The sequence below is a fragment of the Ochotona princeps genome, chromosome 7 (genome assembly GCF_030435755.1).
Source record: "Ochotona princeps isolate mOchPri1 chromosome 7, mOchPri1.hap1, whole genome shotgun sequence".
In the NCBI taxonomy this organism is placed as follows: domain Eukaryota; kingdom Metazoa; phylum Chordata; class Mammalia; order Lagomorpha; family Ochotonidae; genus Ochotona; species Ochotona princeps.
Window position 1 is genome coordinate 31147148 of NC_080838.1, and position 25201 is coordinate 31172348.

The following is a 25201-nucleotide window of genomic DNA, read 5'->3' on the forward strand; positions in this document are numbered from 1 at the left end:
ATTGTGTAGAAGTAGAAGCAAAATGAATACTCTCACTAATTAAATGGTTGAATAAATGACTATTTATCCATATCATTGAATAGTATGCTATTAAGAATGAGTAGATTTGGGCCCGGCAGCGTGGCCTAGCAGCTAAAGTCCTCGCCTTGAAAGCCCCGAGATCCCATATGAGCGCCGGTTCTAGTCCTGGCAGCTCCACTTCCCATCCAGCTCCCTGCTTGTGGCCTGGGAAAGCAGTCAAGGACGGCCCTGCACCCGCGTGGGAGACCTGGAGGAGGTTCCAGGTTCCCGGCTTTGGATAAGCAAGCATCGGCCCATTGCGGCTCACTTGGGGAGTGAATCATTGGACGGAAGATCTTCCTCTCTGTCTCTCCTCCTCTGTGTATATCTGGCTGTAATAAAATGAATAAATCTTTAAAAAAAAAAAAAAAAGAATGAGTAGATTTTCTTTTTTTTTTTTTAATAGAATTTTTTTTAAGATTTATTTATTTTATTACAGCCAGATATACAGAGAGGAGGAGAGACAGAGAGGAAGATCTTCCGTCTGATGATTCACTCCCCAAGTGAGCCGCAACGGCCGGTACGCGCCGATCTGAAGCTGGGAACCTGGAACCTCCTCCAGGTCTCCCACGCGGGTGCAGTGTCCCAATGCATTGGGCCGTCCTCGACTGCTTTCCCAGGCCACAAGCAGGGAGCTGGATGGGAAGTGGAGCTGCCGGGACTAGAACCGGCGCTCATATGGGATCCCGGGGCTTTCAAGGCGAGGACTTTAGCTGCTAGGCCATGCCGCCGGGCCCGAATGAGTAGATTTTCATCCATTACCATGGATGTATCTCCAGAAGAAAAATGGATATAAAATCCCTATATGTTTAGATACATGTTTTCTTTTTTAAAAAATTGTTTGTATTATTTTTAAAATACATTATTATTTTCCATGATACGGTATTGTGTGTATAGGAATTTCCCTCTCCACATCCACCTCCTCCCTTCCCATTCTTCCCCCCACCACCATTTTCCCCCATATTATAGTAGTAGTATAGTCCTTTAGCAACAGTCACAAATCCAACATTTTGCTGTATGAGTGTATCATGGCATTGTAAGTATTGGCAATGGTGAAAAATCTAGTATCATATTGTCAGAATATATTTAACATTTTCATTGGGAATTCCCCTTTTATTCAGTAGAGATGTATACCACAATGTATCTTTACTTCCTGCTAAGGTAGTCTAGCTAGTCTCCACTATACAGTTCATTCACAAGAATATATATGTACATATATTTACTTGTATATCTATTTGTATATGCATGTATGTTCCCCACTATCAGAGAGAACATGTGATACTTGTCCTTATGGGATTGGCTTATTTCACCGAACATAATGGTCTCCATTTGGAGCTATTTGGTTGCAAATTGTAGAATTTCATTCTTTTTTAATGGCTGAGTAGCATTCCATGGAGTGGATGTACCTCAGTTTCTTCATCCATTGCTGTTTGGACAGACATATGGGTTGTTTCCATGTCATTGCTAATGCTCAGGATCCCTAGCGATTAGGGGAATACTAATAAAAACCACATTGAGGTTCTAACTCTGGCTCCCATATGGGATCCCAGCACATGCAAGGTGCGGATGTAGCCACTAAGCAATTGCACCAGGCCCTGTTATTTATTTTTTTTATATAGATTTTCATTTTACTTTTATTGCAAAGTCAGATATACAGAGAGGAGGAGAGACAGAGAGGAAGTGGAACTGCCGGGATTAGAACCGGCGACCATATGGGATCCTGGCGAGGACCTTAGCCACTAGGCCACGCCACCAGGCCCCAGGCCCTGTTATTTATTTTTCCTTTTTCTTTGTAAGATTTATATTATCTATTTTTATTGCAAAGTCATTTATATAGAGAGAGTAAGAGAAACAAAGAGAAATATCTTCCATCCGATGATTCACTCCACAAGTGACCACAATGGCTAGTGCTGCAGCAGTCTGAAGCCAGAAGCCAGGAGCTGTTCTGGGTCTCCCACATGGGTACAGGGTCACAAGACTTTGGGCCATCCTCGACTGCTTTCCCAGACCACAGGCATGGAGCTGGATGGGAAGCAGAGCTGCCAGGATACGAACCGGCACCCATATGGGATCCTGGCATGTTCAAGGCAATGACTTTTAGCTGCTAGGCCATGGCGCTGGCCCCTTATTGGTCTTTCTTTAAAAACAATATTTCTAGCACATTTGCAAAAAAAATCTTAATTTAAGTTTTTATTTAGGTAAAACATTGATTTTTTTTCCTCTCACCTATGACACAAAAGGTGTGAGTCAAAATGTTAGATTAGAGAAGTTGCTTTTATAGAGGTCAGATTTTTATAACACTAGCAATGTGCTGTATAATACATTCCTTCTGAGTGAAGCTTTAGTGATTTCAAAGAATCACTTATCTTTTCAACAAAAACTTCTTGATCACAAAAATTTTTATATGAACTTCATGTATAATATACCTCTGTTTTTATAATGATGGAGTAGAGTATGAGAATGTCTTAAAGTGGCAAATGGAAATATGGTAAGGATAACTTATAGACTAATTTTGCAAATAACACCAAGTCTGTGACACAAATAGTTTTTTAATAGACATCATATATCCTTCAGGTTTGAATAGAGGAATTAAAGCATAAATGCTTGATAATTTGTGTTAAACATTTTAAAGATACACATATGTTGCTGTTTCTTATTCTTTTCTTTTGTGTTCAATCAGATTCGTTCAATTGAAGGCCAGTATGGCACGCTTCAAGCATATGTGACTCCAAGAATTCAACCTAAAACCTGTCAAGTCCGCCAATACCAGATAAAACCTCTTTCACTCCATCAAAGAACACACTTTATTGATCATGGCAGGTAGGACAAGGGAAAGAACAGTTTAATTTTACAGTATGATATAATTCAGAACAAATTGCCTTTTATACTGTAAATTCTGGAGGTTATTCAACATTTAAAAATTTAATGCTTTGTTTATTCTAATAGAAGCTGGTTTGAATTGGATTTTTGCATCTTTCCTTGTATGTTGTCTTTCTGGAATCATTGGAGTAGCAGTTTTCTCTCTTAAATACCTTTTTTGGTGGCTTTAATTTTTTAAATTGTTAATATCATTTCATGATACAGTTGCATAGGCGCTGGGATTTCCCCAATCCTCTCCCCAAAAACCCCTTGCCACACACACACACACACACACACACACACACATTTCCAATAATAATTCGGCTTGATTTTGTTTCAGTGTTGCTATTTCTTGTGTAATATAGTCCTTAAATTCCTGCATGTGCTTATTGTTGTTGATAAGAAGCTCTATAACAAGCATTTTGAATTCTGTATCCCCTATTTTCTTAACGTATTCCTCACTGAACTCTGAGGTTGGTAAAGGCTTTTGCTCCTTTGCAGGGGAGTCTTCAGTAATATTCATTGTGCCTCTGTCTCTTCTTTTTCTCGTGGTCATTGTTCTTCTAGTTAACAGATTCTTCTCCTTAGGGCAGGTTTCTAAGCTGTGTCACCCACAGGTCTGTAATTCGATATTACTTACTGCAGTTGGTACATGATTCTTTAAAGTTTGCAGTTCTTGTGCCACTCCTTCCAATGAGTTTTAGATCTCGACTCTTACGTTAGATCTCCACCAGGTCTCCATAGACGCAGCTCCTGGCTTTCCACGTCCACTTTCCACTTCCTGTCATCCTGTGCCATTGTTGCACTGTTGTCTGTATAACCTTTCTCCCACTTTTGTTTTGTGTAGTTCCCAGGATGAGGGAGAAACCAGGTGTCCTCAATAGCTAGGTTGTTGGCAGTGCTGATCTTGCCGACACCTACTGGCCATTAGGTCTAAGGGCCACATGGACCTATTTTGAGTCATACGATGCCAGAGTCGGTATTATTTTCACTGTGGGACCAGTACAGCACACTGAGCTCAGTAAGTTCTTTCCCAGTTCAGTGCATTTGCCAGCTCACTGTTGTCCTTTGAGCCTTTGTCCAAGAGCCTTTGTCACACTGTACAAATTGACACCTGATGTGCCACTTGTGGATTTCTGGATCTGCTGGCTATTAGGTCTGGGGCTACCTTAACCTATTTTGGGAGGAACCTGTAGGATACTATATTGGTGCAATTCACTGAGCCCAAAATGAGTTCTCTCCCAGCTTAGTGCATGTGCAGTCCTGTCCCACAGCCTTTGCCTGTTTACATAAGATGGCACCCAATTTGGCTCTACTGGGGGTTTGGGCTGTGAAATCCACCCTGTTCCCACACCGCCTGTTTGGGATCTGCTACTCTGTCTCTGCTCCTAGTCAAATCAAACAAACCAGTGGAATGGGCAGTTCTTTGTATGGGTTCACCCCCTGAGCCTCTGATGAATGTCCCTTCCCACTTTGTTGCTGGTGAATTACCAGAGGCCAGTACAGTTAAGATTGCTGCTGGCTGAATGTTGCTGGAATGTCTGGTCACTGCAACACCACCCTGTTGTTTCCATTGCTTTCCTGTGTTCATTGGTCTCCAGGTCCCCTCTGCCTTCAGTCTGTCCTCTTCTATTTCCTGGAATGTGCCCTCTCTGCTTCACATGTTTAAATGTGTCCTTACCCTATTCCTCCATCTTGGTTCCCCTCCTTGAATACCTATTGTGAGCAAGTACTGTTTAGCATTTAGATTGTCGAGTAGTTGTCTGTGAATCATGCCTCAAACATTAGTCTCATTACTTCCTTTCGGTTTCTTTTCAAAAGATAGCAGCAGAGTGATTGGTTGTGAGAGCCCCTGTTATTTTTTACTTCCTTTCCAACTGAAATATCCTATTTGTATTTTTTTCTGGACAAGAGAACACAGACTTAAATGAAATAGAAGGAAAAGAGATGAATAGTTATTGGATAGCTTGTCTCTGCCACATACTGTGCCATAGAAGGCATAAATATTATTTAATTCATAGAGCAAAACAAAAGTGATGTCTCCATTTTAAAAGTGAGAAATGGAGATTTGGACAACAAAGTGACCGATAAAAACAAACAAACAAAAAAAAACCAGAGCTGAGATGTTAAGCCAAAACTCTGTTGTAGCTTGTAACTTAAAAGATATGCAATTTAAATAAGATACAGGGAAGAATATTCTTAAGGAGATATCTGAAAAAACATTTAAAAAGCGTAGATTTTTTTAGGGTGTCTTCCTGCATAAAAAAGTAAGGTTGGCATAAATGGAGGCAGTATGGTGTGCTAGAAAAAGCAAAGTGGAAGTCAAAACACTGGAATTATAATCTGTTCCTGTGCAATTTTGAGGACATAATTTTTGTGGATTTTGTTTTTTTTCATCTGCTTATGAGAAGATTAATTTGGATGATCTCAAAAGATCCTTCTTGTTTTTAACAGTCTTTAATTTTGTGTCCTTAAAGTTCCCTTTGAACTTTTCATGCCATAAAGTATTTTTTCAACTCTTCATAATTATCCATTTTAATTTATTTTAAATCAGTTTGTCTTAGTTTACCGTTTTGCAAGATGGAAAGTATTATTCCATTTAGATGATACTATTTTCTTTTTTCCTTTTTTAAGATATTATTTTGTAATTTGCCCAGGACTACACAAAATAAGGTTTCAAATCTATGCCCTCTTAAAGTTTATGTAGGAGGTAAAGAGAAGTATGTTATAATGAAAAAATAAAATAGTTATATGACTTAAGTGAATAATACCTTTGATGATCATTTTTCATGAGTTTGAAATGTTCACTTTTTTGATATATAAGATTAATCTGAAAAAAGTTAAATTTCAAATAAGACTAAGTTGAGAAAAGTTAAATTTGTTTTTATATTTGTTTAGCTACAATTGCAAAAATTCTGCTTGCTAATATGTGCATATGCTATTTCTATGTGTTCCCACATAAATGTGTGCCTCTACAATGAAATTCCAGACCCATGAATACGTTGACCCTAACAGGCCAATTTAGTTTTGCTGAAGTTCACTCCTGGGTGGTATTTTGCCTGCCTGAAGTTCCTGAAAAACCTCCTGCAGGAGAATGTGTGACATTTTACTTCCAGAACACCTTCCTGGATACACAGCTTGAAAGTTTCTACAGGTAAATCAAGCTTTTTTACTGGCTTGCAAATGTTATTTTGTATAAATAGTGCTTCTAGGTTTTCATTTGTCTTAAGCAAGGAATAATCTGAAAATATGTGATTGAAAACCTATACTAATCTAGATCATCTATTGAAAAACAGGTAGGATTAAGGTGTTTAGGAAAGTGATTGAGTAGGACCAAGTAATCTAGTGGCTTAAGTCCTCATCCTGCATGCACAGGGGTCCCATGTGGGTACCACTTCGTGTACTGGCTCCTCCATTTCATCTAGTTCCCTGTTTGTGGCTTGGGAAATCAGCAGAAGACAACCCAAGGCCTTGGGACCCTGTACCTGTTAGATTTGCCGACCACTCGTGAAAGAATAAATCAGCCAAGTATAGAAAAAATGCAGGTGGCCTTTATTCAAAGAAACCACTTTTGCCAGCCTTTCTTCCCCAGTGCCAAAAAGACAGATGTGGAGGAGGGAGCTACAGAGGAATGGGAAGAGACGAGGAAAGAAGCTTGCAGGGACTTTTAAACCCCTCTTGACAGGGAAGCTGAAGTGGGTGTCGCTCCTGTTGTTATTTGGTGAGGAATATTGGCTTGTGTTCGTCATTGGTCCATCAGGGCTTTGCTGCCCTGGTGACCTGCCAGATCCCTACTGCCCCTTCCTAAGGCCCATGTGACTTGTCTGGTCTGATGCAAACTCTGTCCAACTCATGGCAACATCAGTACTGACTTGGGAGACCTGGAAGAGGCTCCTGGCTCCTGGCTTTGGATTGGCTCAGCTCCAGCCATTATGGCCACTTGGGGAGTGAACCAGCAGACGGAAAATCTTCCTCTCTGTCTCTCTCTCTATATATATCTGACTTTCCAATATAAATAAGTAAATCTTAAAAAAAAAAAAGGCAAAAGGAAAGATCAGTACCTTTCCTTAATTCCTAACAGTAAATGAGAGAATGAATTGTTTAAAGACACTCTTCTAGAGTAGCAGTAACAGCAAAATCTCACATGAAATCCATAGGAATATTCTTAATTTTAAGCATGTAGAACTCATATGTTAAAAAAACTACACTTTTATTAACATAAACGACCTTGATAAACTGATGTACTATATAGTGGCAGTTATAAAGATAGCCCCCTTTCCCTGATTTAATAAATATTTTCCTAATTCTAATGAAAATTTCAGAAAATTTCTTTATATAAACATGTGAAAAGGCTTAGAATTTCAGGGCTTAGAGCATGTAGACTCTTTGAAGCTGTCCTGTTGCAGTGTGAATGTCATACTCTTCTAATTCATCTGGACTTCCTGGTTGTACTTTTTTTTTTTTTAAGGATTTATTTACTTACTTGAAAGAGTTAGAGAGGGAGGAAGATAAACAGATAAGATCTGCCATCTGGTGATTCACTCTGCAGAAGAACAAAATGGCAGATAACCAAGTGCTTGGGTCTCTGCATCCATGTGGAAGACCAGGAAGAAGTTCCTGGCTCTGTTGCAGTCTTGAGGAGTGAGCAAGAATTCCTTTTCTTGCTGCCCCATCTTTCCCTGCAGCTCTGACTTTCAAATAAATAACCAGGTCAGTCCAAAGCTAGGAAGATTTGATTTTCTTTGTTTCATTTGGGGGAAGGTGGCAAGCTTATCCCTTCTTTGCCCTCTACCTGTTAAGGATTCTTTCTCTGAGCAACTAATTGAGAATTTATTTCTGCTTTCTAGTTGAGAGTTTACTGTGCTGACTTCTGGAAACAGTAACAAACATGTAATTTTACCACAGATTGCAGTCTTTTGGGACAAAAAATCTTAATAAGTCTAACTGGTGTTAGCATCAGTTATTTGAGATTGATTCACTGTACCCTTCTGGGGGTTTGTGGTCATTACTCCTGTTTTGAAGTGCCACAGTGACCCTCGCATGTCTGTCCTAGCAGATAATTCAGCATGCGCTTGGCATATCTTTGCTGTTTATCATTTTATATATTTCTAAATTATTAGTTTTTATTTATTTATTTTAAAAGAGTTTCATTTACTTGAAAGGCAGAGTTAGAAAATGGGAGAGAGACAGAAAGAGAGGGGGAGCAGAGAGATGGAGGGTTGTCTACTTCCCAAATGGTTGCATCATCTGAGACTGGTCCAGCCCTAAGCCAGGAGCTTTCTCTGGGTGGTGTGGAGCAGCTGTGTCTCTGGTCTGGTTCCCATAGAGGATTTTGTCAGGTAGGGGTTTAAGCTGTTATGCCACAGTTCAGCCCCTATCTGAGGATCAGCTAGAGAGATAGAGTACCCATTTGCTGATCAACTCCCCAAATGTCCCCAGCACCCAGGCCTGAAGGCGGGAGCCAAAACTTAACCCAGGTCTCCCATGTGGGCAGCAGGAACCCAGTTACATGAACCACTAGCTGCTGTCTGCCAGGGTGCACACTGGCAGGAAGCTAGAGTCACAAGTTACAGTTAGGAGCTGGGAATAGAACTTGACACTCCAGTGTGGGACCACTAAGTGCCTATTCCCATTCTGTTTCTTCAAGTAATCTGTGTTTCTAAAGATTTATTTATTTGTTTTCCTATTAGTTAACTTACTTGAAAGGCAGAATGACAGGGAGATAGATATCACATCTTTTGATTCATTTCCCACCTGGCCTCAACTGCCAGGGCTGAGTCAGGCCAAAGTCAGGAGACAAGAACTTCACTGAAGTCTTCCATATTGAGTGCAGAGACTCAAGTACTTGAAGTGTGATCTCTTGTCTTCCAGGTGCATTAGCAGGGAGCTGGCTCATAAGTGGTAAAACAGATTTATATTTAAGGGATGTGAGTGTCTGAAGCAGTTGCTTAATCCTCGATGCCATAACACGTGCCCCTAAGTACCTTCTCTTAACATTCAAAACTAATTTAGCTGTCAAGGCACAATTTAACAGCTATATTTTTAAAACCTTCCTCGGTTCTTTTTTAAGTGCATATAGCATTTTGTTGTTACTTATCTTTGAAGTATAGTTTTTGTGTATGTTTGTTTAAGACTATAATGCATAGAGTCTATTTTTAATTATGTTTGCTTATATGCTCAAGTACTTTATACAAGGTTTTGCATGCAGCATGTTCTCAATAGATATTTTTCAGGCACCTGGCTAAAAATACATGTATATGGAAGTATAGTAGTATAGAAGCATTTGCTTTGGAGGCAGACATATAATAAAATCTTGGCCTTTTGGCTAAGATCAAGTGTGGAAGCAGACATACTTAGACATGAATCTTACCTCTGTGACTCACCATCTGTGTTACCTTGGCTGGTTACTTAACTCTGATTTTCAAGTTTCTTGGGCCTGGCGCAATGACTGAATTGGCTAATCCTCCCCTTGCAAAGTGTCAGGATCCTGAATAAATGCCAGTTTGTGTCCTGGCTGCTCCACTTCCCATCTAGCTGCCTGCTTATAGCATGGAGAAGCAGAGAAGGATGGCCCAAAACCTTGGGGCTCTCATCCATGAGAAACTTCTGCTACTGGCTTCAGATCAACTCCGCTCCGGGCCATTGCAGCTTTTGGAGAGTTAACCAGCAGATAGAAAATCTTCCCTTCTGTGTCTCCTTCTCTCTGCAAATCTGCCTTTCCCCAATAAAAATAAATACATCTTTTTTTAAGTTTCTTTTCTGAAGAATGGAAGTAATAATGCTTCATTGGATTATTGTGATGATTAAAAGAAGATAAACCATTTGAGTCATTCCACAGTGTTTGGCAGCCTGTGTTAATTAAATAGCATCTGTTAAGATTAAATACTAGTGAAAATGCCATGATTTCTAAAACATAATTGGGATCAAAATAGTAAGGGTTTATTATTCATCTTTATATAAAAGTAGAATCTGACTATAGCCAACCAATATAGATGATTTGTGAGTGCCAAATGAAAAGATAATGTTAATAGATAAAAGATGATAAATATTATTTAGCAAACTTTTGTTAATTATAAAAAGAAATCAAATGCCTGCAACCTTAACCAAATAAAGGAATTTATCAGCTCCTGTCACTTTAACAGTGGTTTGCCTTAGGCCCAACTTGGCCATGGTCACCCGAGGTGCAGTGAAGACCTGTTGTGGGACCAGTGTTGTTTCTCAATGGGTTAAGCTGCTACTTGTGATACTGCATCCTATATTGCAGTTCTGGCTTAATGTCTGGTCATTTCTCTTCTGACCCAGCTCCCTGATGCTGCTAAGGAGTCAGGGGAAGGTGGCACAAGTACATGGCTGGTGCAAATATTTGGGGAGTCTCTCCAAATGTCTTGCTCTACCTTTGAATGAATGAATAAATGAGTTTTTTTTTTTTTAAAGACTAATACTTTTCTATTGCTCCATTCTGCTTTTGTTTTTCTGTTTTATTAATGCATTGGCATGTTGGCCATGAGCAGCTCTGGGGTCCAACCTTGAATCTTTTCAACTGCCAAAGGATATCTTATTAGTTTCTGCGAAAATCTCTGGATTGAGTATCTTGATTAAGCCATCAACCCTCTGGTCAGGACTATGGAATATACTGCCAAAAGCTTCCTTCTGACATGCAGAAATGAAGTGAGACCAGTGCCACTGAAATTATGTAAATGGAGAAGAGGCATGCAGAGAAGCATGGCTTCCTAAAGAAAAACAGAATTCTCTAACTTCAGACTATGGCAGTAGATGCTGGGCATGGAAAAGCTCTTTTAGGTTTTAAAGAAGTTTGTTTTCAAAATGAAGCATATAGTTAATACTGTAATTCAACTAGTTGCACCAAGAAACAGTGTGTCTATAAGTAAGAAAATCTAAATGCATGTTACGTATAAGGGATTAGCTATTAGATATATGAGTGAAGAGGAAGAAAAAATCATCTTAAATCAAGAACTTACATAAATTGTGGTGTCTTTAAGAGGCATTGTCTAGCATCTTCAGTTTCATGAATATGTTCAGGAATTGAATTAAGATGGCAGTAAAAGATTATATTTTAAGTATGCCTAATATTAATAAGACACGCACAGGCATAAATTGAAAAATCAAGTGAAATATAAACACTGAATGCTAATCATAAAATGTATATTTAATGGACCAAGTCCTTCTATAGCTCTTTTTAAAAATGTTTTAATTTTATAGAAAAGGAGAAGGAGTTTTTAAATCTGACAACATTTCTACTATATCCATCCTAAAAGATGTGCTCTCTAAAGAAGCTACAAAAAGGAAAATTAACCTCAACATATCATATGGTAATTCTTTCTGATTTTCTGTTGTTACATTGGTGTTGTTTCTGATCAGTGTATTTACCTATTTGTGCCTGGCCAATTCCTTTTAGAGATAAATGAGGTGTCAGTCAAACACACTTTAAAGCTGATTCACCCAAAGCTGGAGTACCAGTTGCTTTTGGCTAAGAAGGTACAATTAATTGAAGCTTTAAAAGTAAGTATGCATGCCATGATTCACAATTTCATTATTTTTAAAGTTTTGATATTTCTCTAAATAATGTTATACTGGTTGTAACTTTGAACTTCTGTTTTTAATGTAAAATAAGGAATTGCAGGTTCATGAAGGAAATACAAATTTTCTGATACCAGAGTATCGCTCTATTCTCGAAGAGGCTGATTATCTGCTGGAAGAATACAAAAAGCAACCTGCACATCTTGAACGACTTTATGGTTAGTAGACCATTCTAGAATAGTCTTTCTGTATTTGTTTTCAACTGGCTGTTTGACAAGGATCTTGTAAGAAAAACAGGAAAAAATGAGACAAATATTAACTTATGAGGTAGTAGAGTTTAGACTATATTTTACACAAATAATGTTCAGGTTTTATTGTTATTGTGAGTTGTAACAATGCAGCAGCATTTAATAATTTTAGGTGAAATTAAATGAATTGTTTATAGTACAACTTGTAATATACCCAAAATCTTACTGCCAAAGCAAACCAAATATTGAACTATAAATTGACATATATATATATATATATATATATATATATACATACAAACATACATACATACACACATATGTATGTTAAAAACTTATTTTACTTTGGTGGTGGGATTGGTGTTTCACTACTTGTGTTGAAAGAAATAGGGAAAGAAGAGGAGGCAGGCAGGAAGGAGAAGCTTAGGAAAAAAAATTTTTGTTCTCAGTCCTTATGTAACACCTATTATGCATGACACTATTTAAACCATCTTCATAATCAAACGGGACATTTAATTCTTATCATGAAATGATCTTTATTTTTAAAAATATTGTTTACCTAAAACCTAAGACTAAACATTTCAGTTCTTACAGCTGGGCCAGGAACCAGCCAAGACCCTGGCACTCCACCTGGGTGTCCCATGTGGGTGGCAGGAATTTTTTTTATTTTGCTTTTTCCATTTTTTTTATTATAATTTTGACAAATTTTACATAGTTAATTAGGGTAAAAAAGGTTCAAGGGCTACAGGAAAGTGGGTAAGACCATTATTTCCATATTGTTTCCTTCATGTATCTGAAGTAAAGGGGGATACTGAGGGAGAAGCCCAACCCATGCACCCACCCACCTCAGGTCCCGAATGTGGGGCATGCTCCGAGATTCTTGCTCAAGTGGTTTTGATAGTTCACCAGTTATGAATCCCTGCCAGTCTCACCACTCCAAGCACGATAAGGTCGTTGAAGAATCCACTGATTGACATAGTCTATCATAGAGTCTCCATTTGCCCATTTTTTCACTGCCAACATATGGCTGAGGTGGTTGATCGACTAGTTCTGTCCTCTGTCTTTTCATGGTTAGAGTTCTGAATCCAGCAGTTCGATTGGGGAGATCCCCAAAGAGACTTTGTCTGAGGTGTTCCCAGACCAGATCCTTGTATGTACTAGCAAGTACAGGGTTCGGCACAATCCATTGCCCCAATCAGCTGGTGCTTGCAATTGCTGGGTTGGTTCTGTTTTCACCCCCAGCTTCCACTGGAAGCAATGGGTGTTGCAGTCCAGCCTAGTTCTGCCCAGCACATACTTGGCCCTCACATAAACCACTGGGAACTGCAGCCTAGTTAGAGCAACCCACAATAACCCCCACCAGGCCCGCCCCCTGCCCTGGTTTACCAGTATGTATAGCTGACTAGTCCAGTCTGTCCCACACCCCATTCGGCTCTCGTACATGTCAAAGGGTATTAAAGCTTCATTCCATCTAACCAGCTCCATTATCCAGCCCTCACAGATATTGTTGAGTGCTTCTCTGTCTAGCCACCCCAGCCCCTGTCCTGTTTTTCAAGCTTTCCAGTGGGAGTGGTAACCCAAGAGGGCGGTGCCCACTATTTCCCTTCTAGGCAACTCCCATTCCTGGATTAGGCACTCTCCAGGTGGTTCTGTGCTTTGACTTGAGACAATTAGCCCCCAGTGCCAGCTTCTGCCAGCTGATGCTGCAGCTAAGCCCAAACAACCCTTACCCATTCTAATTTTTGTTTGCACCAGTGGGAATAATCAGCCCAGCCTGGCTTTTCCCTGATCTAGTCCACATGAGGCCCACAGGTGTTGCAGCCCTGCTTAGTGTGGTCTGCCCCCATCCCAGCTCACACTGTCCAGTGGGAGTGGCTATCCAGCAAGGGAACCTTCCCATATTCCTTCTGCTGGCTTCGACCCCTCCCTTCCTGGTTCTCACATGTGCTGGTTGGGTGCTGCGGTCACATCTGGTACAGGTAACCTCACCTTGGCATTCCATATTGTGTACTGGTTTTTGTTGTGACCGAACCTGGCCTGACCCAAACTCTGTTCTGGTGCTCAGATTCGCCAGTGGATGACATGAACTGATTCAGCCTAGTCTGTCCCTGACCAATATCAAATGTGTGCCAGTGGGAAACTTTCCATGGTCTGTTCTGGACTGTTTCCCATTATGCTTCTTGTGCTTACCTGCAGGGTCTGTGTCCTGCCAGAGGAGTTGTCCAGGCTCCTCCATCAGAACCTCTCCCAGTGCCAGGTTTTGCACATACGGGACCATGAGCCAGCCCCACTCAGTTCACTTCCTGTCCTAGCCGGAACAGTGGTTTTTCCTGGTTGGCCTTCAACCCAAACTGGTTCTTACTGTTGGATGTTTCAGCCCAGCCACGGCTCGTCCATATCCACATACGGCTCACACATGGCTCAGTAGGGGTTGAGACTTAGCCTAGTCTGTCCCACAGCTACCCTGGTCTTCCAGAACACCAGACGGTGTTGGAGTCTGGCCCGGCTTGGTGCATCCAGTCCCAGTCCACACTTGTGCTAAGGGAGACTACAACCATGTCCTGATCAGAATGCAGCCCCCATTCCAGCACACGTGCCCCTTGGTGGGAACCTCAACCCAGCTAGGGTGTCCCCTTACCTCCCCAGCCGGGCCTGTTCCCAGGCATAGATCACGCGCCTGCCAGTGGTTGCTCTGACTCAGCTTGGCTCAGTCCCTCACCTGTCCCGACCCTCGCCTTAGACACTGTGGCTTAGCATCCCTGGCTCACGCAAACCAGTAGGTGTAACAGCTTAACTCGGCATGACCTGTGCTCCATCCTGGTTTCTAGTTTCTCTTGTGGGCTAACGTTTGCTCAGTCCTGCCCGTTACACCCCGTTCCATTACCAATTCACAGATTGGCCAGCTGTTGGGGCTACTTTGCCCAGCTTGTCTGACCCCCAGGTCTGGACCATATGTTCACCAGTGGGAGCTATGACCCGCCAGGGGAAGTTTCCCAAGTTCCTCCACTTGATCCTCTCCCAGACCCAGTTCTCATACATGCCAGTGGGTTTTAGGCCATGTCCCGGCATAGTCCGTCCTTCCGTTTGGCCTTGTATGAGCTGGTGAATGTTGCAGCCCGGCCCACCCCACACCCTGTTCAGGATGCACATTTGGGTGCTGCTACCTTGACCAGTCCAGACTGTTGTGGGTTGCTTTACTTGTGATTGATGGCAGGCTCCTTGGTCACAACTGCTTAGTCAATCACCACCTTAACTCTTGAGCTAACCAGTGGGGCTAGAATTATCACAGGGTTTGGCCCACACATCCCCCACAGAATCTACCTCTGGATATGGTTCTCTCGAGTGCTAGTTAATGTCATGTCCCTACTTAATGTGACCTTTCTCCTGATCCATCATCATGTCAGGTAATAGGATATGATCCTGCTGGACAAGCCCTGAGCCTTAGCTTTTGCATGGACTGGTGTTCAGTGGTCAGCATTGTTCAGTGATTACAAGTTCTTCAAAGGAAGAGTTACTGTCATTGGGAATCTTTAGGATTGATTCACATCTCAGAAGCACAGTGGGTTCAGCCTGGAGCTACCTAAGCAGCGATTCAAAGAACCAAAACCCCAGAGCTCCTGGCTGGGCAGCCAGCAGGTGGAGCCTGGCGCCAAATGGTGCACTGGCTGCCTGCGGACAGCTCACCACGTGCATGCAGTGGCTGGAGTCAGGGATCTCAGCATGGAGACACCCTGGCCTAAGACCCCCAGTAGCCAGCAGGCTGCAGGAAGTTCCAGCCCCCAGGCCCAAGGTCATGCCCCTCCCCAATCTCATCCACCACTGAATGAAGGCGGCAGGTCGGCCCCAGGCCTGCCCAGCCCCAGAGACTCCCCCCGTTGGTGTACTCACCCGGAAGGGAGCAGCCCCTGGAGCCCAGGCAGGCCCCTGGACAGCTTAACACATGCACGAGGCGGCTTGAGTCAGGGATCTGAGCATGAGACGCCCTGGCCTGAAACCCCATGAATTCTAATGTTTGTTTTGTGTTCCACTGCTTTGCATGTGCATGAGCAGGGAGCTGGAACATATGCAGAGTAGCTGGAGAAGAACTGGCAATCTGATATTGGAAGTCAGCTTCACAAATGGTTAATATGCCACAATGTAAGCCCTTAAATATTGTGTCTAAAATACCAACCATTTTAGCTTCATGCAGTGGGTGGGACCTCAGTGCTTAGAAAAAGATGATTCAGACAGGTTGTAATGCAGTAGATTAAGCCACCACCTGTCATGCCAGCATCTCTTAGAGGAGTAGTGATTTAAGTCATTTTTCTGCTAGTGTTACTGGGAAAGCAGTGGGAAATCATCTGAGTGCTTGGGCTCCTGCTATCCACGTAGGAGATCCACATGGAATTGTGGGCTCCTGACTTCAGCTTGGGCTTGGCCAAGCCTGAGCCCTTGCAGTCATTTGGGGTGTGAACCAACAGATAAAAGATCTTTGTCTCTTGGGGCTCAGCACCATAGCTGAATGGCTAATCTGCCTCCAACTGCCAGGATCCCGTATGGGTACTGGTTTGTGTTCTGGGGACCCCCACTTCCCATCCAGCTCCCTACTTGAGGCTTGGGAAAGCAGTAAAGGATGGCCACAAGGCCTTGGGACCCTGCACCCGCGTGGGAGACCCGGTAGAAGCTCCAGGCTCCTGGCATTGAATAGGTTCAGCTTTGGCTGTTGTGGCCATTTGGGGAGTGAATCAGTGGACAGAAGATCTTCCTCTCTCTTCCTTTCTATATATCTGACTTTACAATTTTAAAAAATTTATAAAAACAAAATGTTTCTTCTCTCCCCACCTCTGTCACTCTGCCTTTCCAATCAAAAAAATGCAAGATGATAGTAACACAATTTACTTTTTCTTTTTTTTAAATTATATTTTTGACAGTTAATTAGGGTAAAAAGGTTCAAGGGCTACAGGAAAGTGGGTAAGACTATTATTTCCATGTTGTTTCCTTCATGTATCTGAGGTAAAGAGGGATTTTGAGGGAGAAGCCCCACCCAGTTTCCCACCCACCCCACAATTTACTTTCTCTAATAAAAATTTATTTGTCTGAAATGCAGAGTGGCAAATAAGGTGGAGACAGAAGGGGAGGACATGGGGATCTTCCATTTGTTGGTGGTTCACTCTCAAATTGCTGAAACAGCTAGAGCTGGGCCAGGCTGAAGCTAGGAGCTAGGAGCTTCATCTGTATCTCCCATTGGGTGCAGGACCCAAGTACTTGGGCTATCCTCTGCTGGTTTTCCAGGTGCATTAATAGGGAGCTGGATCGAAAGTGGAATTTCCAGGACTCACGCCCATACAGGATGCCTGTATTATAGGTAACAGCTCAACCCATTATGTCACAACACCAACCCCAGTAATGTCAATCTTTTTTTTTTTTTTTTAAAGATTTCTTTTTATTACAAAGTCAGATATACAGAGAGGAGGAGAGACAGAGAGGAAGATCTTCCGCCTGATGATTCACTCCCCAAGTGAGACGCAACGGGCCGGTGCGCGCCGATCTGATGCCGGAAACCTGGAATCTCTTCCGGGTGTCCCACGCAGGTGCAGTGTCCCAAAGCATTGGGCCGTTCTCAACTGCTTTCCCAGGCCACAAGCAGGGAGCTGGATGGGAAGTGGAGCTGCTGGGATTAGAACCGGCGCCCATATGGGATCCCGGGGCGGTCAAGGAAAGGACTTTAGCTGCTAGGCCACGATATCCAGAGCTCGGTGTGATAGCCTAGTGGCTAAAGTTCTCACCTTGCACACACAGGATCCCATATGGGCACCAGTTCTAATTCTGGCAGCCCCGCTTCCCATCCAGCTCCCTGCTTGTGGCCTGGGGAGGTAGTTGAGGACAATCCAAGGCTTAGGGACCCTGCACCTGCATGAGAGACCTGGAGGAGGCTCCTGGCTCCTGGTTTTGGATCAGCTTAGCTCTGGTCTTTGCAGCCGCTTAGGGAGTAAGTCAGTGGATGGAAGATTTTCCTCTCTGTGTCTCTCCTCTCTGTATAAATGACTTTCCAATAAAAATAAAAAATAAATCATAAAAAAATTTTTTTCCAGGCGATTACTTACTCAGTATGCCATTAAACAGAGCTAAGTGACAGGACATTTTCATTTTTCTTTGTAGGCATGATCACTGATCTTTTCATCGATAAGTTTAAGTTCAAAGGCACCAATGTAAAAACCAAGGTACCTCTTCTGCTGGAGATCCTGGATAGTTACGATCAAAATGCACTGATTGCTTTCTTTGATGCAGCGTGATGTGTCACCAAGGTAAAGCTCCAAAGATGTAGTCTTAACAGAAATGCCAAAACAGAATTGGAGGCCATACATGCTTCTTACTGCAGATGCTTTTTGATGTCAAGTAATTTATTAATGTATCACCTAAAAATGTGAGACAGTACTTTTTAGTAATACTTCTATTTTGATAAATGAACATTTTTTTAAAAATGCATTTTTACTTTTGAAGCTCAAGGAGAATGGTTGTGAGGGTTTGCTTTGTACATTTTACTAAGTGAATGCTTTTATTTTCAAATTGAGAAATAATATATGGAAAATTAAAATGTATTCAAATTTTGTGCAAGCACCTACACACTTAAGTTTAAACTACTTTATAGGTTTCTAGGCATATTTTTATGTATTCCCTTGTTTCCACAGCTGGTGTGTGATATGCTGCCAGACTGTGCCAGCTCCCTGCTTCTGTTTGTGCTGGTGGCTGGGGTTGATAGGCAGTGTGTGATGTGCTACACAGCGCTGTAAGGTGTGGCCCCAGAAAGAAGCCCGGCTCCAAGCCTGGGGCAGGCTTCCCTCCTGCGGCATCACGGGCAGAGCTCTGAGGCGCCAGTAGGAAGAGTGCAGAGTCTGGCCTCGTTTTCCTTCGGCCATAATTTCCTTTTCATTTTCGTTGGAGCAAAATATTTTGTTCATTAATCCTGACTCAAATGTATTCATGTCAAATGTCAGGGAAATATTTGGTTTAAAAGTTTTTGCATGGTGCCAAGATCATGGAAAATAAGCTCGACTTTATGCTTTCAGGAAGGGCCAACTGATGAGTTTGGCAGAAAATTGCTTTGTTATATGCCATTATTTATTTGCAAACCTTGTATCTTAAATGTGAAAATGTGTTAGACACATGCAGTTAAGAGTTTTGTTGTAATAGGGTCGTATTGCTTTTGCTGCATTTAAACAGTCTTCATTTTAAATGGAACACGTAATTTTATCTCAGTCATTAGAATTCCAGTCCCCTTTCTATTGGCTGCCATAGGTTGGCAGAAACATTAAAGGTAATGACTTGTGACTGTCCATTTCTGGTTTTTTGTAATCTGTTACTGCTTACCTGTTATCAACGATAGTTCAGTGTGTCACCTTGAGTTACCTGCATCTTCATTAAGAAAAATAAAAAATGCTAAGAGAAAGTTCTGCCTCCTTCACCTTGTAGTCTGTCATTTTTAAGTATTACTATGTGAACTGCGTGTTAAAAGGTGGATGCACGTTACGTAAGCCTAACAACCCCATGACCTCTAGAAACTAGTTCCATTTAACAGATAAAACAAAGAGTTTGAGACTTTGAGGCCAAGACCACTTAGCCACCGGCAGCCGCTGCACTCCTGCAGGGCAGCTCCCGCAGGGCAGCTCCCGCCTTAAGGCTGCACGCCCTCCAGCCCCGGCCTCCGGCCCCGCGCCGTTCCGCGCAGGCGCCTTTCCTCCAGCCCGTGCTGGGCTCGCTGCGCCGCCGCCTTCACTCTGCTGCGACCCTGTCGCATCCGGTGACGTGGCGGGACGCGGCCGCTCTCATTGGCCCATTTCAATAGTCGCGGGATACTTGAACTGCATGAACAGCCGCGGCGGCGGCGGGCTGCTGGCTGCATCTGCGGGCGCACTCTGCGCTGCACGCCCGCCAGGCCTTGCCTCCGCCTCTCGCAGCCTGCTCGAGCCGAACGGGCCGGAGGCCGAGGAGCGGCCCGGACGCCTGGCAGGACTGGCCCTGGCTGCGGCGGCGGCTCCGTTTGCAGCGCTCCTCGGCGGGATCGGCGCCTTAGTCGGCCGGGCGGAGTGCACGCTGCTTGGCTCGGCAGCTGATCCCGCCGCCCGCCGCAGGGAGCAGCGATGTTGGGCAACTCGGCACCGAAGGCCGCGGCCCGCGAGGCGGGCTCGGCCCTGCTAACGCTGCAGCACAAGGCGCTCCACGAGGACCAGGAGAACATCAACCCGGAGAACGCGCTGCCCGCCCTTCAGCCACGGACCCAGGCCGCCCTGGCGGTACTGAAGGCCGGGAACTCGCGGGCTGCAGCCGCACAGCAAAGGCCCAGGACGCGACGGGTAAAGGGATGGTAGACGTCTGGAGGGCGGTGGGCCGAGCGGGGGTCGGGCTTGGGCTGAAGAGGAGGGGAGGAACCAGAAACAAACTCGGGGCCTCGCACGGGAAGCCAGAGGCGGGAGCGGAATTCCACTTGGTCCCCGCTGCTCCTGCGTGCGGGGTGCCGTTATTGGCTTTCTTCCACTCAGCAGTGCATGCGTTACCGGCGCTGCGGGTGCTGCCTGTCTGCCCTGGGCGGGCTCATTTCTGTGGATCCTGAGGTCAAACCTAACCCCACAACCAGGGCCTTGGCCCAGCTCCACGCCTTTCTTCCACTTTCAAACCCCAAGCACTGTCCGAGGAACCGGGTCCCCTCCCCCCCTCACCATCTGGCCATGCGTCCTTGTATTTCAGAAAGGGATGTAGAGAAAAATAGTAATAACCTGTAGCTTTTGCCAGTTCGGCCATTTTGGCCGAATTGGCTATGTTGTTCCACCCTGGGGCCAAAGTGCTGAACCAACACTATAAATCGCCTTCCTCAGCCTGTCAGGTCTGCCCACCCCCCGTTTCATTGTGGCTTTGGTCAGGATTTATACAATTCTGCCCCGGTTCTGCCTTTTTAGGTGCTTTCATAAGAACGTATGTGAGACTGAAATATCCTTCTGTCTTCCTTGCCTAGACTTACGAAAGTTGAATTTTCCTGAATACTGAGTCTTGGATCTCATAGGGGGAAAGTGATAAAACTCAAAGCCAGCTATTAATGTCCTTTTAGGTTGCACCTCTAAAGGATCTTTGTGTAAATGATGAGCATGCTGCAGTTCCTCCTTGGAAAGCCAATGGTAAACAGCCGGCCTTCACCATTCATGTGGATGAACCCGAACAGGAGCCTCCCAAGAAGCCCAACGACTCCAAAAAATCCTCCCCCAAGTCTGAGGATGCCTTGGCTTTTAGTTCAGCAATTGCTTTACCCGGACAAAGAAAACCACTGGTACCTCTTGATTATCCAATGGATGGTAGTTTCAGTGGTGGTAAGTTTCAACGAAAATATGTCATACTAAGATAATGATAGCTATAGGGTTATAGGTAATTATTTCACAGCTAACATTTGACCTAGCCACTGACAAAAGGACCTCAATCCTGATCACATCAGTTTATTTAGATTTTCAATGCTGATTTTAATGTGACCCCATAACTGTTTGCTTCTCTGTGAGCGTAATTTCATTTGCATGTAAGCAGTTAGTACTTTTGAATGGTGATATTGTGATCCCCAACATCTGCAGCTTTAGCATTTTGGTTCTGTGTCATCTGATACCCGAGTGGGGATGCCCTGGTGCAGGTCTCCAACACAGCTGTTTCTGTGACAGCAGCTGCTGCAGGGCTGTGTCTGGGCTGTGCCGTTTGTTTGCCGTGGACTGTTGAATCACTGGATCTAATCCGATTGTAGTTTTAGTTGGGAGAATAATCAGGGAAGGATCTTTGGAAGTAATTTATTTTTATTCCACTTTTGCAACAAACTTAACCACAAGGTGATCTTTCAAGTGAAATAATAGTATTTGGTTCAAGATAGCATTACAAAAAATGAATAGTTTATTACAGTATTAATCTGAACTGTGCATTGATAGACTTAACGTCCTCATTAACACTTGTTGGTAGAAACCAGTTAGCTCTGATTCTAACTGCTACGTAAGTCTGCCTTGAATATATCAAGACTGTGGGTCTGCAGTCTTTTAGGGCAACTCTTAAGGATGTTAACTGTGCCATCTCCTGTCCCATAGGATATGATGCTTTAATAGAATACTCAGGCTTCATTTTCTGTTCCTTGCCTGTTTTATTTTTTATTAACTGAAATTCCAAATAGTTAAGATATTCTGAGTACTTCATTATAAGCAACCATTCTTACGGATGAAATAGACGCTTTGATAGTGAGATTCCTTATAACAGTAGTAATTTTGAACTGTTAAACACAAAACTTTTAACAATTAACTTGGACATTTTTTTATTGTTTCAGAATCACCAAATAAGATGGACATGTCAATTGTATTAGAAGATGAAAAGCCAGTGAGTGTTAATGAAGTTCCAGACTACCATGAGGATATTCACACATATCTTAGGGAAATGGAGGTAAAGACTGAGTCCGCTTTGTAAATGTAATTCAGTAAAACAATATAAACTGCTTTATCCTAATGCTTTACTTAAGTTCACAGTGTGCACATCTTTGTTAACACAAGTAAACTTTTTCAACAGCTTAAATGTAAACCTAAAGTGGGCTACATGAAGAAGCAACCTGACATCACCAACAGTATGAGAGCTATCCTCGTGGACTGGTTAGTTGAAGTAGGAGAGGAATATAAACTACAGAATGAGACCCTGCATTTGGCAGTAAACTACATCGACAGATTCCTTTCTTCAATGTCTGTGTTGAGAGGAAAGCTTCAGCTTGTGGGCACTGCTGCCATGCTGTTAGCCTCGTAAGTTCAACTTGCTTTGCCTGATTGAAAGTGATCACTGCCTTTTTGCGTAGGGAAGAAGCTACATTAAAAAGACACCCACTGGCGTTTTAGTGTGGTACCGGACAGAGCATCAGTGATTACTTTAGGGATGATGGTGTGGTGGAAGTTGGGGTTAGAGGAGCTGAGGAGGAGTCATTGTCAAAGTTTATTTTCCCACGACTTAACATTTCTTGAAATCTTGGCTACTTGGAAAATTCTAGTGTAGTTCTCTCCTTGGGCAATATCATCTCATTTCTTTGAACTGGGAGAAATGTCTCAGGAGTCCTTTCAGTTTGGACCCTTTGATTACTATTCATATATACACTGTTAGAAATGATGGTCAGGAATTGGTAGAACTGCATTTTGTGGAGTGCAGGTTTTGGATTCATTCCAGATGTTCTACTGTGACTTCAGAATCAAGATTGATTATCTAAAAACTTTCATTGTAGGAAATTTGAAGAAATATACCCTCCAGAAGTAGCAGAGTTTGTGTACATTACAGATGATACCTATACCAAGAAGCAAGTTTTGAGAATGGAGCATCTAGTTTTGAAAGTCCTTGCTTTTGACTTAGCTGCACCAACAGTAAATCAGTTTCTCACTCAATACTTCCTGCATCAGCAGCCTGCAAACTGCAAAGTTGAAAGTTTAGCAATGGTAAGTTATTTAAATTTTTGTTGGAGTTTTATGTAATGATTGGTGCAAGTCACACTTTAATTGCAGTGCTTTTTGGTTAAGAGACTGTTCCGGGGACAGGTGAATGCTACAGAATGGAAGAAGGCTTGCCAGAGATAATATATAATATGTACTGAGAAAGCATTGGGATTGGCAGTATGAGGATTGTGATTGGGACATGGCAGTCAGAGGGGTTGTTTCTAAAATACAACAGTGGCACAGAAATGGCCAACACTGGTGGCAGGCTAACCCTTCTATGGCATCAGCATCCCACACTGCTGCCAGTTCTTGTCTTGGCTGTTCCACTTCCCATCTAGCTCTCTGCTAATGGCATAGGAAAGCAGCAGACTATGACTCAAGTCCTTCCACCCCTGCATTCATGTGGGAGACCCAGGAGCTCCAGGCTCCTGGCTTCACATTGGCCCAGCTCTAGCTGTTGGCGGCCATTTGGGGAATAAACCAGTGGATCAAAGATCTGTGTCTCTAATTCTGCCTTTCAAATAGAAAAAATTTTTTTTCTAAACGGGGCAGTACACTTTATGTATTTAGAGATGAGGTTGTGAAATGTTTTCTGGAACTGGTACAAAATAAAACAGGTCAGAACTTGAGGCTTGACTTAGAACTCTTCTGATCACAAGGTATTTTTCATTTCAGTTTCTTGGAGAATTAAGTTTGATAGATGCTGACCCATACTTAAAGTATCTGCCATCAGTTATTGCTGGAGCAGCCTTTCACTTAGCACTCTACACAGTCACGGGACAAAGCTGGGTATGTATGACATAGTCTTCACATATCTTCCTTGTGTCAATTAAGTTAAATAATCATCCTGTACAAGTGATGGTAATGTAAATGATCTGTCGTGAAGAAAACTGTCCAACCATATACTCTGTTTAAGACATCTCACTTGTTGAATAACATGTTGTTAGACTGAAGGCTTCGTTGTAGAATTTGAAGAAAGGTGGCCTTCAAGAATTCAGATTCTATGACCTGCTGTTGGCAGGGCAAGTCGTTAAAATGGGATTACGCGTGAGAAATATGGAATAATGGCCTAAGAAACTAACACATTTGTTAGTACTGAAATGTAGCACCAACTTTTAACTGCCTACTATCAACAACACTGGTTCTCTGCTCCTTTCCCATAGCCTGAATCACTAGTCCGCAAGACTGGATACACCCTGGACACTCTCAAGCCTTGTCTCATGGACCTTCACCAGACCTACCTCAAAGCACCACAGCATGCACAACAATCAATAAGAGAAAAGTACAAAAACTCAAAGTAAGAGCTAACTTGGATTTTGAATAAACCTGTTTTTCAGGCTGTGCTTCAGAAATCATTCCGATTCCCATTTTACCTTTAATCTGCCTCAGCCTCCACAAGCAGCTGTTCTGGCTGCTCATTTGTTTGGAGGCAGCTGTAGTTAATGCTTTTTTATCCTGCATCTGGAAGAGGGAGAAGTGAGGAGGAGGTATTTTGGGGATCAGACATTCTTCAATCCAATAGAGGTTCCTAATACATATTGTATTATAAGATTTCCCTCATCCAGTGATATTCACTAAAACTGGGTATTTTTCTGCTTACAGGTATCATGGCGTTTCCCTCCTCAACCCACCAGAGACACTAAATCTGTAAAAGCAAAGACTGCTTTTGTTTTCTAAGATGTAAATCACTCAAACTATATCGTGTACAGATTTTAGCTTAGGTTTTTAATGTTAACGATCATTTATGAATACAGAAGTATGGACAAAAACAAATTATGGTATCTATTACTTTTTTTAAATGGTTTTAATTTGTATATCTTTTGTACATGTATCTATCTTAGATATCTGGCTAATTTTAAGTTGTTTTGTTGAAAGTATTAATGATGCCAGCTGTCAGGATATTGAATTAATAAATTCGTTTGGAAAATTTTGCAAGTCAAATTTAATTTGAGTAAAAATCTGGCCAACCCACTAAAGCAGACCCTATTTTTTTAACGCCCATTTTCCTAAGCAACTGGATTAGCCTGCTAACTTCTGTGTACTTGT

The 25201-nt window shown here is 42.6% G+C and overlaps 2 protein-coding genes across 3 annotated transcripts in view; both read left to right on the forward strand.

Annotated features, from left to right (window-relative positions):
- BBS7 (Bardet-Biedl syndrome 7) overlaps positions 1–18377 on the forward strand; it is a 51477-nt gene extending 33100 nt beyond the window's left edge. Inside the window, exons 14-19 of one of the 2 annotated variants that reach the window (XM_058666897.1) lie at positions 2741–2880; positions 5909–6073; positions 11140–11249; positions 11336–11439; positions 11552–11675; positions 17844–18377. In XM_058666897.1, coding sequence (XP_058522880.1) covers positions 2741–2880; positions 5909–6073; positions 11140–11249; positions 11336–11439; positions 11552–11675; positions 17844–17977 — 777 coding nt within the window. In that variant the 3' untranslated portion in view covers positions 17978–18377. Of the gene's footprint in view, positions 1–2740; positions 2881–5908; positions 6074–6511; positions 6641–11139; positions 11250–11335; positions 11440–11551; positions 11676–17843 lie in introns of those variants that run through there. The other variant, XR_009245837.1, reaches the window with a different exon arrangement.
- Positions 18378–19546: 1169 nt separating this feature from the next.
- Positions 19547–25085, forward strand: CCNA2 (cyclin A2). The gene is made up of 8 exons (XM_058666900.1): positions 19547–20035; positions 20785–21040; positions 22021–22133; positions 22257–22480; positions 22951–23158; positions 23831–23944; positions 24319–24452; positions 24758–25085. The coding sequence occupies exons 1-8, from the start codon at positions 19823–19825 to the stop codon at positions 24804–24806; spliced, it is 1311 nt and encodes a 436-aa protein (XP_058522883.1). The 5' UTR covers positions 19547–19822; the 3' UTR covers positions 24807–25085.
- The last annotated feature ends 116 nt before the right edge of the window (positions 25086–25201 follow it).

Coding starts and splice junctions, on each gene's coding strand:
- CCNA2 (XM_058666900.1), top strand. CDS start 19,823: ATGTTGGGCAACTCGGCACCGAAGGCCGCGGCCCGCGAGGCGGGCTCG. Junction 22,134..22,256: donor CATATCTTAGGGAAATGGAG/GTAAAGACTGAG, acceptor CTTTTTCAACAG/CTTAAATGTAAACCTAAAGT. Junction 24,453..24,757: donor GAAAAGTACAAAAACTCAAA/GTAAGAGCTAAC, acceptor TTCTGCTTACAG/GTATCATGGCGTTTCCCTCC.